General features: G+C 44.5%; 1 protein-coding gene across 1 annotated transcript in view; it reads right to left on the minus strand.

Moving 5' to 3' along the window:
• slc25a26 (solute carrier family 25 member 26) overlaps positions 1-17853 on the minus strand; it is a 237683-nt gene that overhangs the window by 27347 nt on the left and 192483 nt on the right. The window contains exons 7-8 of the mRNA XM_078209491.1: positions 9510-9579; positions 1686-1750 (exon numbers count right to left, since the gene is read on the minus strand). Coding sequence (XP_078065617.1) covers positions 1686-1750; positions 9510-9579 — 135 coding nt within the window. The remainder of the gene's footprint in view (positions 1-1685; positions 1751-9509; positions 9580-17853) is intronic.

Below are 17853 nucleotides of genomic sequence, written 5' to 3' on the forward strand. Positions count from 1 at the left end.
GGAAATCATTGCAGGAGTTCTTCAGAGTTGTGGCCGAGGCCCAACCATCTTCAGCTCTTTCAGTGACCTTGCCCCCATCACAAGAATGGGATGTTTTCTGATGACTGCACAATGTTCAGTACCATTTGCTCCTCCTCAGATACTGAAACAGTCTGTATCCACATGCAGCAAGACCTGGACAACATTCAGGCTTGGGCTGATAAGTAGTAAGTAACATTCCAGCCTCACAAGTGCCAGGCAATGACCACCTCCAACAAAAAAAGAATCTAACCATCTCCCCTTGAAATTCAAATGTATTACCATCACTGAATCCCTACTATCATCATCCAGGGGGTTACCATTTGCCAGAAATTAAACCGGACCATCCATATAAATACTGTGGCTACAAGAACAGGTCAGAGACTGGGGATTCTGCAGCAAATAACTTATCTCCTGTCTCCCCAAAGCCATTCCACAAGGCAGGATCAGGAGTCTGATGGAATACCTTCCACTTGCCTGGATGAGTGCTGCTCCATCAACACTCAAGAAGACTGACACCATCCAGGATGAAGCAGCCCACTTGGTTGGCATCCCTTCCAAAAAGAACATTCGCCCCTGCACCACCAATACAGTGATAGCAATGTGTATCATCTACAAGATGCACTGCAGCAACTCACCAAGGCTCTTTCAACAGCACCTTCCAAATCCATGACCTCTACAACCCAGAAGGACAAGGGCATCAGATGCACGAGAACATCACCACCTGCAAATTACCCTTCAAGCCACAATCCATCCTGACTTGGTAAGAAGTCTCACATCACCAGGTTAAAATCCAACAAATTTATTTGGAATCACACCCTTTCGGAGCGCTGCTCTGTCATTCAGTGAGTGGAGGGTAGGTTTCACACACACGGCATATATAGACAAAGACACAATTGCAAGATAATGGTTGGAATGCAAGTCTTTTCGGGTAAGCGGTCTCCAAGGCGGCCTTCAAGACACACAACAATGCAGAATCGCCAAGCAGAAACTGATAGCCAAGTTCCGCACGCATGAGGATGGCCTCAACCGGGATCTTGGCATCATGTCACACTACATGTACATGTCACACTACACACCATTTGGCCTGGGCTTGCAAAATCCTACTAACTGTCCTGACTTGAGACAATTCACAACTCTTTAACCTGTAATTATCCTTCTCTCCACGCGCACTGTCTGTACCTGTAAATATTTGATTACCTGTAAAGACTCACATTCCAACCATTATCTTGCAAGTGAAACTTTGTCTATATATGCCGTGTTTGTGAAATCTACCTCTCCACTCACCTGATGAAGGAGCAGCGCTCTGAAAGTTCGTGATTTTAAATAAACCTGTTGGACTTTAACCTGGTGTTGTGAAGCTTCTTACTGTGCCCACCCCAGTCCAATGCCGGCATCTCCACATCATCCTGACTTGGAAATATCATTCCTTACATGAATGTCTATGGGTCAAAATCCTGGAACTCCCTCCCCAACAGCACTGAGGGTGTACCTACACCACATGGGTTGCAGCAGCTCAAGAAGGCAGCTCATCACCACCTTCTCCAGGACAACAAATGCTGGTCTAGCCAGTGCCGCCTACATCATATGAAAGAATAAAAGAATCAGCCCAAGTAATATGCGACACCACCCTTTGGCTTTCCTGCACGACTAATCCACAATCTTACCTTTGCCAGCATGATTCGTGTCTTTGCTACATCAAGAGGAGTGGTAACTGCAGCTGCAAATCCACCTGAAAACAGGAAACAAAAGTCAATCATTAATCAATTTCACAAAACTTGTCAGATTGCAAAAAAATTACTTTTTAAAACATTTATTTCCACCTCAGCCCCACCCAAACCTTCTGTTGAAGCTACAGGATCCAGCGTGTGGAAATGTCAACCGATGCCAAAGTAGACCTCAGTTAACCTGTGGGGAAATGAACTATTGCCAACAACCTCCATCCAACTAATTTATATCCCCACCCTCAAATGAACTGGCAAACTCGCTCCAATGGAGAAGCTATGTCAGGTGAGAGTAGGGACTTCTGCTTCCGAAATAGCAGCGAATCCCACAGTGCAGGAGGAGGTCATTCGGCCAACCGAGTCTGCACCAACCATAATCCCAACCAGGCCCTATCCCAATAACCCCATGCATTTATCCTAGCTAGTTCCCCCGACACTAAGGGGCAATTTAGCATGGCCAATCCACCCAACCTGCATATCTTTGGTCTGTGGGGGGAAACCGGAGCACCCGGAGGAAACCCACACAGACATGGGGAGAATGCGCAAACTCCACACAGACAGTGACGCAGGGAATCAAACCCGGGTCCCTGGCGCTGTGAAGCAGCAGTGCTAATCACCGTGCCGCCCCAATGCAGTGTTGGAACACTGCATCCACTGAGTCCTTCAGTGTTAGAACATTGATTCCCCTTTGTCAGAGAACTGATCTCCAGAAAAATGCAATTAAAACAGTGTGCTTTTTATGTACTGATTAAGTTTTGTGTTCAAAGTGACAGGTGTTGGGAACTGGCAGCAGTTGTGGCTGAAGCAACAAGTTCTGAAAATTGGCCCATTGGGGCTTTAACTGCTAATTCCACACCTGCCTGTGTTCTCAGCAGTCTCTCGCTCCTCCATAGGCCTGGCGATATTCGAGTGCAGCCGGTTAGCTTAGCTCAGTGGGGATATAGGTTATGATGCAGGAGAAGCAAGATAAAACAATGTTTAGAGATAAATCTTTAGGAATAAATTATGCAAAACAAAAGTAAAAAAAACAATAACCAATAAAGCTATCCAGTCCAATACTAGTTCAGTATGAAGTAATCTAAGCAATATCAACTTCAGGACACGGAATAATTAAGGGATATTGAATAGATACTGCAGTAAGATCCAATCAGACCATTTCACACTATTTTTCTATACCAAAATCTCTACATCTCCATTCTTTTCGTAAGCCAATACAGCTCAGTTACCCAAAATTGTCTTTAGCTGAAACCACTCACAATCCGACACATTCTTCTATTGCTAAACAATTCATGGCTTAATTGAGCTTTCCATTTCACAAGGTCACAACCACAAATATGTTGCTGCTTACAACTAACTATTTTACAGCTAAAACTCCAAACCAAACCTTTGCAATTGGGTGAACGGACTCAAGGTTGGAAAAGAAAAGCTAAACAGTTTCTTCACACAGAAGCTGATGTACGTACAAAATAGATCGCCGGGGAGATGATGCCAATGGATAGCATCCACAAATTTGAGAGAATTGGGGGAATCATTAAATAGTAAAGCGCAGCAGAAAGATGGAAGAAATTGCAAATATCGAATGCAGTGTGGTTTTTCTTTTAACTTTGAACCTGATTCAAAGGACTGCAGTAATTATTTTCTGCCTTGCATTTTCCTGCCTGAACAGTTAACATACACCAAAGATGTGCAGGTTAGGTTGATTGGCCATGCTAAATTGCCCCGTAGAGTCAGGGAGACCAGTAGGGCAAATGCATGAAGTTATGGGGATAGGGTCTGTGTGGGATTATGGTTGGTGCAGACCTGATGGGCTGAATGGCCTCCTTCTGCACTGTAGGGATTCTATGATTCACACTGCAGTTTAATCCTCCATCTAATTCACCACATGGGAGAGAGCAACTGGTTTCCTCCGTTTATTACTGGTAGCGAAATCATAAATGCATTCTTCACCTCTTATATTTACGATTTGGATGAAAAAAGTCTCTCTTCTAATTTATTTTTTTAAAGTTCCGTTGAGAGATCTTTGGTGACAACTTGGACCGATCTGTACAACGTCAGTATAAGCCTCATCTGTACCCTCAGTAAACCTGTGTTACTAAATTATATTGTGCAAAGGAAAATAATTCAACGGGTTTTGTTGTTTAAAGAGATTAACATGAGGGATCTGTGAATGACAGAGAATGAACTATTCCTTTCTAATCTAGCATGGTGGCACAGTGGTTAACACTGTTGCCTCACAGCGCTATGGACCCGTGTTCAATTCCGGCCTCGGGTGACTGTCCGTGGAGTTTGCACGTTTTCCCTGTGTCTGCGTGGATTTCCTCCAGATGCTCCGGTTTCCTCCCACACTCCAAAGATTGGCCATGGTAAAATTGCCCCTTAGTGTCCCAAAATGTGTAGTTTAGATGGTAAATGTGTGGGGTTATGGGGATAGGGTGGGGGAAAGAGGGCCTGGGTAAGATACTCTGTCAGAGAGTCAGTGCAGACTTAGTGGGCTGAATGGCCTCCACTGCACTGCAGGGATTCTATGGTATCGCTGTTCCTTCACTGACGCTGGGTCAAAATCCCTCCATAACAGCACTGTGGGTGTACTTACACCTCAGGGACTGCAGCGGTTAAAGGCAGTTCGCCACCACCTTCTCAAGGGCAACTCAGGATCGACAATAAATGCTGGCCTAGCCAGTGCCGCCTCCGTCCCATATAAGAAACATATCTCACTCGCGCCACTTGAGTTATGAAACAGACACCATGTGATGGTTTACTTAGCATAAGCCATCAGCATGGATACTCTATAGCTGTTACTTAACATGAACAGTAAGAAGTCTCACAACACCAGGTTAAAGTCCAACAGGTTTATTTGGTAGCACAAGTCACAAGCTTTCGGAGCACGGCCCCTTCATCAGGTGAGTGGGAGTTGTGTTCACAAACAGGGCATATATAGACACAAACTCAATTTGTTTGTGAACACAACTCCCACTCACCTGATGAAGGAACAACGCTCCGAAAGCTTGTGGCTTGTGCTACCAAATAAACCTGTTGGACTTTAACCTGGTGTTGTGAGACTTCTTACTGTGCTTACCCCAGTCCAACGCCGGCATCTCCACAACTTAACATGAAAGCAGGTAGTTGGCATTTTCAAAACTTTGCTCCATAAAAAAAGGCATGTCTGATAGATCTTTTGCTCCTTTGAGTTCTCACTAAAGGAAGGAATAACAAAGGCAGGAAAGACAAAAAGAAAACTCACAAAAAAGAACAGAGGGAAAGAAAAGACTGACGACATACATAGAAAACACATCGCTGGAGTATTTCCTTCATTTCAATAACTCGTTAAATAATCAAACGAATTGTTGAATGGTTTCAAGGAGATAGCTATATTTCTGAAAAAAAGGGATAAGGGGATATGGGGAACAGGTGGGGAGGTGGATTTGAGACCAGGTAGAGATTAGCCATGATCTGATTGAATGGTGGAGCAGGTTCAAAGGCCTGAATTTGCCTGCTTCTGCCCTTAATCCCTATGTACCAATGTTTTCCGCAGTGCAAATTCAAAATGACGCGCCTAAAGTTTCTGTTGAACACAAAGCCATTTTGCACCAGCAACATAACAGAACCAATCCACTTCTTATCGACTCGACTGACCCAAGGACTATTTGCAATTTCACAAGGTCAAACTTATTTTCTAATGGATACTAGTGAAAACTCCAGGAATTTCAGTGTTCTGAAACACTTCAGAATTGAAGTGTTTATTAACCTTCATCATGAGCTCCAAATCAGCCCCGTGCCTGGTTTGCAGCGCTGGCCGATAGTACTGCTTGTTGAAAAACACCACAACAATTACAAGGAAACGTTCTAGTTGCTTCTTGTCCAGTTTGCTATGCCATTCATTTAAAAAAGTTACATCCACTCTATTTAATATCTAAATTACACTGAAGAACATCAGGACTATTATCTATTATAGCACTTTAAAAGAATCATAGGTTCACAAGAAAGATAATCACATTATTTGCAATTTTGATACAATTGGGCTGTGTTGCCAATCCCAGTTTTCAGTATTTGACAGTTCACAACTTTATTGATTTAGTGTTCACTTACAAAGCCCCCATGATGAACAGACAGATTTAACCAACTGTCCTGGAGGTCAGGTTTACAGCTGGAGTACTGTATTTGTAAAATGCCACTCTCCTGACATCTTCCCTTCCAGAATACTCCAATCTCGGAAGTCTGTTTTGTCAACTTAAAGCTATTCTGTAAAGCTACATTCTGTAAATCATAGAATCCCTACAGTAAATAAGGAGGCCATTTGGCTCATCGAGTTTATACCGACCACAATCCCACCCAGGTCCTATTCCCGCAACCCCACGCACGTACTCTGCTAATCCCCCTGACACTAGGGTCAATTTAGCATGGCCAATCAACCTAACCCGCATATCTTTGGACTCAAAGAATAGGCAACCACAGCACATGTCATTAACCAGTGAAAGTCTCCAGCCACACTATTGCTTTTTTCACCCAGTTAGCAGTGGTGGAGCAACTGGACATTCTCAGCCCCTTGGAACAGCACCGACTGACTACCTTCACTGATCATTCATGTGGAAAACTACAAGTGACAGCAACATGGGATATCCATTAATTTTTTTTTCCCTGAAACGCCAGCTGTTCCACCACCCAAAGGAAAAAAAAACACCAACTAACAAAGGAGAAATGAATGTGCCTGCACTCCTATTTTAAATGCTGGAATGAAACACTTGGGTTGTCAAAGTCAAGCCGTGGTCAGCTCCCTCAGAGCAGGATCATTTGCGATCTGCAGTCTTGCTACAAGAGGTTTATTTGTGTTTGGGCTAACAATGTGGTAATTACAGTGCACATTTTGCTAAGGGCAACTTGGTATTTCGAAGTTAATATTTTCTAATGAGGAAAAAGTCAAGTGTTAAAATTACTTGCTAAGTGGTGAAGCAACCTTTATGCACTATCCAGACTTGTCAGATAATGAATTTTGACAGGGAACAACCATACTCAGTTTGTTAATGTGCACTAAAAGCAGCTCAGTGCTGAGTGTTGGGCAATAGTCTGTGCTAGCAAATGCTCGATACTGGGTTTAAATTATTAATTTGAAATCAAACATATTTGAGTTCAGGCCAGTGGCTGAATCGCTCATCAGGGACACTACTGAGCGCGAAAAAGTAGTTTATTTCTGACATTAATACTGGAGGATAGTCAGTGCTCTCGCGGTTGAGGTAAGATCGGTCACTCCAGTGTAATATAAAACAGGATCAAAGCAAAACACTTTCTCAAGTTCAAAGTACTGACATTTCTGAAAATAATTTGAGCTCTCTGTACGAGTAAATAATCCCAATAGATTTATTTCCAAGTAGTTGCCTCTTGAAGATCCGGCGATGGTTAAGTGGTATTATTACTAGACTATTAATTCAGATACTCAGCAAACTCGAATCCCGCCACGGCAGATGATGGAATTTGAATTCAATAAAAAATATCTGGAATTAAGCATCCACTGATGCTCATAAAACCATTGTTGATTGTTGGAAAAACCCATCCAGTTCACTAGTGCCCTTTAGGAAAGGAAAGCTGCCGTCCTTAACTGGTCTGGCCTACATGTGACTCGAGCCACAGCAATGTGGGTTGACTCTCAACTGCCTTCGGGCAATAAATGCTAGTCAGCCAGTGATGCGCATGTCCCACAAAAGAATGAAAAAAAACCTTACACCAGATCTTAAATTCAGTATTCAAATTCGGGTGCACAGCTTAGAGGTGAGCCCCTGGGAATTTCAGAATTTATCAACAAAACTAATGATGTTGTTTTGGAAAAACAGACAGAACGGTCATAGAATCATAGAAATCATAGAAACCCTACAGTGCAGAAGGAGGCCATTTGGCCCATCGAGTCTGCACCGACCACAATCCCACCCAGGCCCTACCCCCACATATTTACCCGCTAATCCCTCTAACCTACGCATCTCAGGACTCTGAGGGGCAATTTTTAACCTGGCCAATCAACCTAACCCGCACATCTTTGGAGTGTGGGAGGAAACCGGAGCACCCGGAGGAAACCCACGCAGACACGAGGAGAATGTGCAAACTCCACACAGACAGTGACCCAAGCCGGGAATCAAACCCAGGTCCCTGGAGCTGTGAAGCAGCAGTGCTAACCACTGTGCTACCGTGCTGCCCCATCACATGGAATGCATGAAATGTCAGTAAAACATACCCCTTAGGATCCCATGCAAAAAAATCAGAATTTGATTAGAAACCTTAGATTCCTCACCTTGAGGAAGATTGGGCCCGTTCACTTTCGACAAGAGTAAAGTTTCAGGAGCTCAAAACTAAAATTTCAAGGCTATTGAGGGGACTGACATAAGCAGAATTTTCACCCTGATGAAGGGTTTCAAATACTCAGAAATAAATTTATAAAAGCATTAACTTAGTAATGTGAAATGTTAGGGCGGCACGATGGCACAGTGGTTGGCACTGCTGCCTCTCAGCACCAGGGACCCAGGTTCAATTCCAGCCTCGGGTGAGTGTGTGTGTGGAGTTTGTACATTCTCCCCGTGTCTGCGTGGCTTTGCTCCAGGTGCTCCGGTTTCCTTCCACACTCCAAAGTTTGATTAGCCATGGTAAATTGACCCTTTGCATCAGGGGGATTAGCAGGCTAAATGCGTGGGGTTACAGGCATAGGGCCTGGGTGGGATTGTTGTCAGTGCAGGCCTCCTTCTGCACTGTAGGGATTCTATTTTATGAAACCTTTCTTACTAAACACAAGTAATAGAGTTTTGAATAAAATACCAAAGGTAGTCATGTTAACAAATGATAAATATTAGTTTCTGCGTCACTGGAAAAATAACGAATTGAGCAATATTTTAACATTTCAGCGAACGAGGGTGAAAAGTTGCATGTTATGATGTCTCTTTACTTCACTCAACTTTAACATCAATTAAATGGTCACTGGGTAACTGGCAGCTGTGAATAGGACAAGTTAAAAAGTGCCTCTGTCAAACAACAAATGTGTAGAGTAGCTACAGCAGTGTTGACCAAACCTACATTTAGTGACGTGCAAAGGATTTGTTCAGCTGGTTCTGTAATACTAAATGACATTGAACAGACTAGTAGATACTTGTTGTGCTAAAGAAAATGCCTTTTTTAAAAAAGAAATAAACAGATCACGAAAATATGTCAGCAGAGAAATTGGAGCTTGAGAAAAGCCCTTTGCGAGGGATCTAACAGTAGCACAGCACCAAACAATTTCCAAAGGACAGCCCAGGTGTTTGTGCCCTGTAGCCTCATGTGTGCAACAAATAGCATGCCTTCAGCCCTCGAGGTCCATGCAGCAGCACCTCCGTGCCCCTCACTCTAATTAATCTGCTCCTCTGTCAAACTTGTCACATGAACTGTTAATCACAGGCCCTTGTTGATAGGACTTTAAACCCCTGAAGAACAGTTCGGAGCAGACAGCTGCATAGCTGAGGATTCAGGGCAGGTCCCGCGTCACCCAGAGATCTGTAAATACTCCTTGACCAAACACGGAGTTTCGACTGACGGCATCTATTTTCCCACAACTCCAATTTGTCAAGAACTAATTGCTTGTCCCTCACTGAAACACCTTTCTCTTCAACCTTTTCTGTGCTGCGGACCTGCCCATACCCGAACATTGTTTCCAAATTAACTGCTGGAATTTACAGAAGACTGTTTCTGTGAACTTGAGTTTTTTTGGCACCTTTCCCTCTCTTTAGCCCTCCCAGTGTAGTATTTAATCCTCTGCACCTGCAAATGCTCCACACACTGCAGCCTGCCAAGAATCAACCACATGATTTTGCTTCCATGACCACACGGCCTGTAAGTTGAAAAAAAGAAGAAAATAACATTAGTTGTTGTACTCCAGACCTTTTGAAAACCCATGGGTTTGCTCAGATGATGGGAACTTAGCTCACAAAGTGTGTGGCTATTTCTGTGCTTCTCACAATGTGACACATCCAACATCTCCAGGAACTGAAAAGTATTTTAACACAAGAGGCAGCTTGGGAAAATATTCTTCAGGATACATTTGCATTAAAGCAAGGGTCAAACTTAACAAAGAGGTGTGGCCTGCAGCCTTGCAACTGTACCACTGACGTTTTTCCAACTCTTAACTGTTCAGCATTAAGCAGAGCACTGTGATAGCGCAAAACATTCTAGTACTTATTAATGTTGGAACAGTGGGCATCATTAAAAAGTTAAATTTGCCATGCTACAATATATTTTGCATAATTAAAGGTTTCCTATGACAATGATCAGAGTAGGAGGTGGTGGAAGCCAAGGTCAAGACACGTTTCTGATGAGTTGAGAGTGGATTGTAGTCATTGCTGAGCTGGGTAGGGCTACAGTGGACACTGGGTGGAGCAGAGGCAGGTTTAGGTGGCGATGCAGACAGGAAGTGGTTGTTTCCTAAGCTTGGGCAATGGGAGATCCAGGAAGCAGAAATGGCCAGCGAGCGGAAAGTGGCGCAGTGACGAGCGCTGGAGAGTCGGCCGAGGATGAATAGGATCCAGCAGGTGAAGGGAAGGAGCGCTCATATCAATGCTGAAACTAAAATGCTCGCTTGACAGCAAAGATAAAAGAGACTCATTGGGGCAGCCAGCAATGGAGTAGGCAAAAATGGAGAAGGGCCAAGAGAAGAAATATGTTCTAATTAATCTGCTCCTCTGTCAAACTTGTCACATGAACTGTTAATCACAGGCCCTTGTTGATAGGACTTTAAACCCCTGAAGAACAGTTCGGAGCAGACAGCTGCATAGCTGAGGATTCAGGGCAGGTCATTGCTATATGTATAATGATTGTCATCAGGTGCAACAGAAAGGAAGGATACCTCAATCCTCACATTAAAGTGGAAAATTCTGTTAATGCACTGACTACAGGCATGATATGAAATTGTGACAGCTAACACTTAACATTTGAATATCAGAAATCCCATAAGATACTTATTTTGTTATCTGTGAGGGAATGTGTGACTATAGACTGCATTCATGTGCTCTCATACCTTGCAGTGTAGTTGGTGGACATGGGAGAAAATAACTACATTAAACATTGAATGATTTCCAGTCTTCCATTTCATAGAATCCCTACAGTGCAGAAAGTGGTCATTCGGCCCATCGAGTCTGCACTGACACCAATCCCACCCAGGCCCTATCGCCATAACCTCATGTATTTACCCTGATGGTCCCCCTGACACTAAGGGGAAATTTAACGTGGCCAGTACACCGAACTTGTACATCTTTGGAATGTGGGAGGAAACTGGAGCACCCGGAGGAAACCCACACAGACACAGGAAGAACATGCAAACCCCACACAGACAGTGACCCGAAGCCGGAATTGAACTCGGGTCCCTTTTGATTTGATTTATTATTGTCAGCATACAGTGAAAGGTATTGTTTCTTGCGCGCTATACAGAAAAACATACCATATCGTACATAGAGAAGGAAACGAGAGAGCGCAGAATATAGTGTTACTGTCATAGCTACGGTGTAGAGAAAGATCAACTTAATGCAAGGTAAGCCCATTCAAAAGTCTGATGGCAGCAGGGAAGAAGATGTTCTCGAGTCGCTTGGTACGCGACCTCAGAGTTTTGTATCTTTTTCCCAATGGAAGAAGGTGGAGAGAGAATGTCCGGGGTGCATGGGGTCCCTAATTATACTGGCTGCTTTTCTGAGGCAGCCTGGCGCTGTGAGGCAGCAGTGCTAACCCAGACAGTCAAACAGCAGAGTCGTGTCAGTGTTAATAACTGTACGAGTACTTGGCAATGACATAGCTGACCCACTGTCATCGATGCACCAGCAGACTAAACTAGATGACGCCACTGTCCCACTGAAAAGCTGTGCACTCCCAGGAGGAACCATTTTTACTGGGGCTTTTACCAGCATGAAATAATTTGGATGGCCGAATTGACTTGTGTCCACTAGTTATTTGATTATGACTGAATTTTCTGTGCACTTGACCAGGTCAGTAAACCCAATTGTAGGGTCAATTGTAGGGTTACCCACAAACGCTTCTACTTCCACGTCAAGAGCTACAACAATGCCAGTCTCAGGTTCACATTAAGGACGAGCTTTACAAAATAAAACATATGTTTTGAGGTACCCCATGCACAGGAAGATTGGGTCAAAAGCCATAAACTATCTTTCCCATCATTAGTATGACTTGTTGCACTATCACACTAGTTTTGTGCCAGAAATAAGAAGTGTGTTTACACTGAGGCCCACAACCATAGGAACAGCATGAAGTAATTAGAGTTTTTTTAAAATAAAAGGATGCTGCCCTCTCCCACTATTGTATGCAGTCTCCTAAACATGATGGGCCAAATGCTGTTTGTGAAACAGGCTGGAGTGCCCCCACGTGTGCTCTATTAAGCTGCAGATTGAATAGAGGACTTTGTGTTCCACTTCAAAGCCTCCGTCACAGAGAAACATTCCCATCTCCTGTTCTTCCCTCATGAATAACAAATTTCAAACACATCCATTGCTGCTTAGCTTGAAAACCCACACAGGCAGGTCTCTGGGTAGCCTTTCCTCATCACTATTTTTGCCGAATATTGTGCCTTTTGTTTGTGTCTTTGCACACAGAGGTCCAAACGTGTTTCGGTTAAAGGAAGGAAGGTTGAATTTCGGCTAGCAGGCAACATGACTAAAGCCCGATAATCCTATTTTGTGAAGCAGTCAAAGTGGAGGGGATCAAATCTAAGTCGACTGGAAGCTTCAATATACTCCCAAATCCCTTCGAGCATTCAATATCTTTTGCATCACCCAAACAGCAATTATCCTGGCACTGCCACTGTAATATCCACAAGAATAACATCCAATGAATCTCTTGTTGTTACAAGTAACAGGAAACATGGGTGTTCCCTGCTTAAGCATAACCCGAGATTCTTTTTTTTTTTGAGTCGTCGCTGGCACTGCAACAAGTTGTTCAACAAACCCCTCCTTCCTTCAAATCTTTCCTTTGCGGCCAAGTGACATTTAAAAAAATGTTCTCCCCGCCTTTTTAAAAATACAAAAATGACTCCCTTATTTTCGGTAATAATGGCGTTACTTTTTGTCTGTTTGTATTTTTCTGATTGGTCGGTGGGATGATTAGGTGAGCGGAGTCCAGCACATGGGGTGTGCGGCACGGACTGGAGTAGGTGGGCGGGACTTTACGGCCTCACTCACCCCGAAACCGTAAAATCCTGCCCGAGGTCAATGGACCTTTCCATGCTCCTCCCTTCAGCCGCTCCGATTCCCGTGGCGAGCGGGGAGGTAAAGTTCCAGCTTGGGTTGCATACGGTTTTAATTCAAGGGTCACAGGGAGCAGCTAAATTCAGACATTGTAAAATGTGCTTCTGCGAGGGGCAAAACAGCTCAGTCCCCTCATAAGGGGGAGCAGATTTGGGACTGAGTTGAGGAGGAACTTCTTCACCCAAAGGGTTGTGAATCTGTGGAATTCCCTGCCCAGTGAAGCAGTTGAGACTACCTCATTGAATGTGTTTAAGGCAAGGATAAGCACAAATGAAAAGTGGAGCTTGTTCAAGGAACAAACACTGCGTGTCCTTGATAGGCATGTCCCTGTCAGACAGGGAGGAAATGGCCGAGTGAGGGAACCATGGTTCACAAAAAAGGTTGAATGTCTTGTCAAGAGGAAAAAGGAAGCATATGTAAGGATGAGAAAACAAGGTTCAGTTGGGTTGCTTGAGGGTTATAAGGTAGCAAGGAATGAGCTAAACAAAGAGTTTAGGAAAGCTAGGAGGGGGCATGAGAAGTCCTTGGTGGGTCGGATCAAGGAAAACCCCAAGGCTTTTTACTCTTATGTGAGAAATAAAAGAATGACCAGGGTGAGGTTAGGGCTGATCAAAGATAGTAGTGGGAACTTGTGCATGGAGTCAGAAGAGATAGGAGAGGCGATGAATGAATACTTTTCTTCAGTGTTCACCAAGGAGAGGGACCATGTTTTTGAGGATGAGAGTGGGATACAGGCTGATAGGCTGGAGGAGGTAGATGTTCTGAGGGAAGGTGTATTAGCAATTTTGAAAAACCCAAGGGTCAATAAGTCCCCTGGGCCAGATGGGATATATCCTAGGATTCTTTGGGAGGCAAGGGATGAAATTGCAGAGCCTTTGGCTTTGATCTTTGGGTCCTCACTGTCCACGGGGATAGTGCCAGAGGACTGGAGAGTGGCGAATGTTGTTCCTCTGTTCAAGAAAGGAAATAGGAATGACCCTGCTAATTATAGGCCGGTTAGTCTTACTTCGGTGGTCGGTAAGTTCATGGAAAAGGTCCTGAGGGATAGGATTTATGACCATTTGGAAAGATGCAGCTTAATCCGCAATAGTCAGCATGGATTCGTGAAGGGTAAGTCTTGCCTCACAAATTTGATTGAATTCTTTGAGGAGGTAACTAAGTGTGTAGATGAAGGTAGAGCAGTTGATGTCGTATACATGGATTTTAGTAAGGCGTTTGATAAGGTTCCCCATGGTCGGCTCATGAGGAAAGTAAGGAGGTGTGGGATAGAGGGAAATTTGGCCGATTGGATAAGTAACTGGCTATCACATAGAAGGCAGAGGGTGGTGGTGGATGGAAAATTTTCAGACTGGAGACCAGTTACCAGCGGTGTACCACAGGGATCAGTGCTGGGTCCTCTGCTATTTGTGATTTTTATCAATGACTTGGAGGAGGGGGCTGAAGTGTGGGTCAGTAAATTTGCTGATGACACCAAGATTGGTGGAGTAGTGAATCAGGTGGAGGGCTGTTGTAGACTGCAAAGAGACATTGATAGGATGCAGAGCTGGGCCGAAAAATGGCAGATGGAGTTTAACCCTGATAAGTGCGAGGTGATTCATTTTGGTAGGACAAATTTGAATGCGGATTACAGGGTCAATGGCAGGGTTCTGAGGAATGTAGAGGAACAGAGAGATCTTGGGGTTCATATCCACAGATCTCTGAAGGTTGTCACTCAAGTGGATAGAGCTGTGAAGAAGGCCTATGGTGTGTTAGCGTTTATTAACAGGGGGTTTGAGTTTAAGAGCCGTGGGGTTATGCTGCAACTGTACAGGACCTTGGTGAGACCACATTTGGATTATTGTGTGCAGTTCTGGTCACCTCACTATAAGGAAGATGAAGGATGTGGAAGCATTGGAGAGAGTGCAGAGGAGATTTACCGGGATGCTGCCTGGTTTGGAGGGTAGGTCTTATGAGGAAAGGTTGAGGGAGCTGGGGCTTTTCTCTTTGGAGTGGAGGAGGATGAGGGGTGACTTAATAGAGGTTTATAAGATGATAAGGGGGATAGATTGAGTGGACGTTCAGAGACTATTTCCTCGGGTGGATGGAGCTATTACAAGGGGGCATAACTATAGGGTTCGTGGTGGGAGATATAGGAACGATATCAGAGGTAGGTTCTTTACGCAGAGAGTGGTTGGGGTGTGGAATGGACTGCCTGCTGTGATAGTAGAGTCGGACACTTTAGCGATTTCAAGCGATTATTGGATAGGCACATGGAGCACATCAGAACGATAGGGAGTGGGATAGCTTGATCTTGGTTTCGGACAAAGCTCGGCACATCGATGGCCGAAAGGCCTATACTGTGTTGTACTGTTCTATGATAGATAAATTTTTGAACAGTAAAGGAATTAAGGGTTATGGTGAGCGGGCGGGTAAGTGGAGCTGAATCCAGGAAAAGATCAGCCATGATTTTATTGAATGGCAGAGCAGGCTCAAGGGGCCAGATGGCCTACTCTGTAGGGCGGCACGGTAGCACAGTGGTTAGCACTGCTGCTTCACAGCTCCAGGATCCCGGGTTCGATTCCCGGCTCGGGTCACTGTCTGTGTGGAGTTTGCACATTCTCCTCGTGTCTGCGTGGGTTTCCTCCGGGTGCTCCGGTTTCCTCCCACAGTCCAAAGATGTGCGGATTAGGTTGATTGGCCAGGTTAAAAATTGTCCCTTAGAGTCCTGGGATGCGTAGGTTAGAGGAATTAGCGGGTAAAATATGTGGGGGTAGGGCCTGGGTGGGATTGTGGTCGGTGCAGACTCGATGGGCCGAATGGCCTCCTTCTGCACTGTAGGGTTTCTATGTTTCTATGTTTCTTACTCCTGCTCCTCGTTCTTATGTTGTTATAATTTGTTTTGGATCATTTCATTGCCTGTTTTTCTGGCTGACTGAACACTCAGCGACTGATTGGCCAGGCAGATCTCCCCAGCCATTAACAAAGCTCTGTTGACACAAAAATCAGAGCCCGCCTGATGTGACTCTCCGATTTAAGTTGTCCTTCACCCTGCCCCTTTTCCACCTCCTTCACCACCCCCTCGCCCTATTCTCCTACAGATGAGAAACATTTCAATTTCCGAAAGATTAGTAAAGTGTGAGGGGCAGAGCTTGAAACTATGTCTGCCCAAACAATACTCCCTCCTTAGAACAAGAACCTTACTTTTCTGTAAGCTTAATTAGCGGCTGCTACACTGAGGCACAGTTGCACTGACGTGGTGTCAACGGAAGCACGTGAGGCCGATGCAGCTGGTTAATTAGCAGCTGCTAATTAAGCTTACAGAAAAGTAAGGTTCTTGTTCTAAGGAGGGGGTATTGTTTGGGCAGACATAGTTTCAAGCTCTGCCCCTCACACTTTACTGATCTTTTGGAAATTGAAATGTTTCTCGTCTGTAGGAGAATAGGGCGATGCAGCTGGTACCTGGAGGGGGACTGGCGCAGTGGCATCGCATTGCTCTTGGAAGGAGAGGAGGGGATTGGGAGAGAGGAGGCATGGATGGTGAGGGGACTGGCATGCAAGATGGGGGATGATGCAGAAGGAATAGAAGATGAAAGTAATGGAATGCAAAACCTTAAATCACACAGGATCAAGGATAAACTAGCTAGATGGATTCAGAACCGGCTATAAAAGACAGAGGATAGCACTGGTAGGGTGTTTTTCTGAATGGAGGTCTGTAACTAGTGGTGTTCCGCAGGGATCAGTGCTGGGACCTCTGTTGTTTGTAATATATATAAATGACTTGGAAGAAAATGTAGCTGGTCTGATTAGCAAGTTTGCAGGTAATAATAAGAATGCACTGCCAAGTGAGGTGGTTGAGGCAGACATTTTAGCGACATTTAAGACACCTGGATAGGCACATGAACAGGTGGGGAATAGAGGGATACAGGCGGTTGGTCTAGATAGGATAACATGATCGGTGCAGGCTTGGTGGGCCAAAGGGCCTGTTCCTGTACTGTTCTTTGCTCTCTGTAATGGCTGTGATGTGAGAGGATGGCATGGCAGCAAAGGAAATGGCATGAGAAAAGGTTTAAAGTAGTACTGATGTCATAAATATCCTAATTTCACCACAAATGTTTTGGGGTCTCTGCTAGAATATTAAGTTCCCAATAATTCTTCTGACGTATTGCAGAAAAACAGACATTTTATTGAAGCTTTCCATCTTGCACTCATCAGGACATTCACAAGACTACCAATGTCAGCAGAAATAACAACTTTATACTGTATGAGATGAGTGTGCTGACTGGTTGCAAGCGGACTCTGATTGGTAGAGATGTTGCCATGGAAAACGCTTTCTCAGCAGACTAAGAAAATTCTCTCTCAGAAGACTAAGAAAATTCTCTCTCAGAAGACTAAGAAAATTCTCTCTCAGAAGACTAAGGAAATTTGGTATGTCAGCTATGACTCTCACCAACTTTTACAGATGCACCATAGAAAGCTTTCTTTCTGGCTGTATCACAGCTTGGTATGGCTCCTGCTCTGCTCAAGACCGCAAGGAACTACAAAAGGTCGTGAATGTAGCCCAATCCATTACACAAACCAGCCTCCCATCCATTGACTCCGTCTACAACTCCCGTTGCCTCAGCAGAGCAGCCAGCATAATTAAGGACCCCACGCACCCCGGACGTTCTCTCTTCCACCTTCTGCTGCCGGGAAAAAGATACAAAAGTCTGAGGTCATGCACCAACCGACTCAAGAACAGCTTCTTCCCTGCTGTCGTCAGACTTTTGAATGGACCTACCTCACACTAAGTTTATCTTTCTCTACACCCTAGCTATGACCATAACACTACATTCTGCACACTCTTGCTTCCTTCTCTATGAACGGTATGCTTTGTCTGTATAGCG

The sequence above is a fragment of the Mustelus asterias genome, chromosome 3, assembly GCF_964213995.1.
Source record: "Mustelus asterias chromosome 3, sMusAst1.hap1.1, whole genome shotgun sequence".
Classification (NCBI taxonomy): Eukaryota; Metazoa; Chordata; class Chondrichthyes; order Carcharhiniformes; family Triakidae; genus Mustelus; species Mustelus asterias.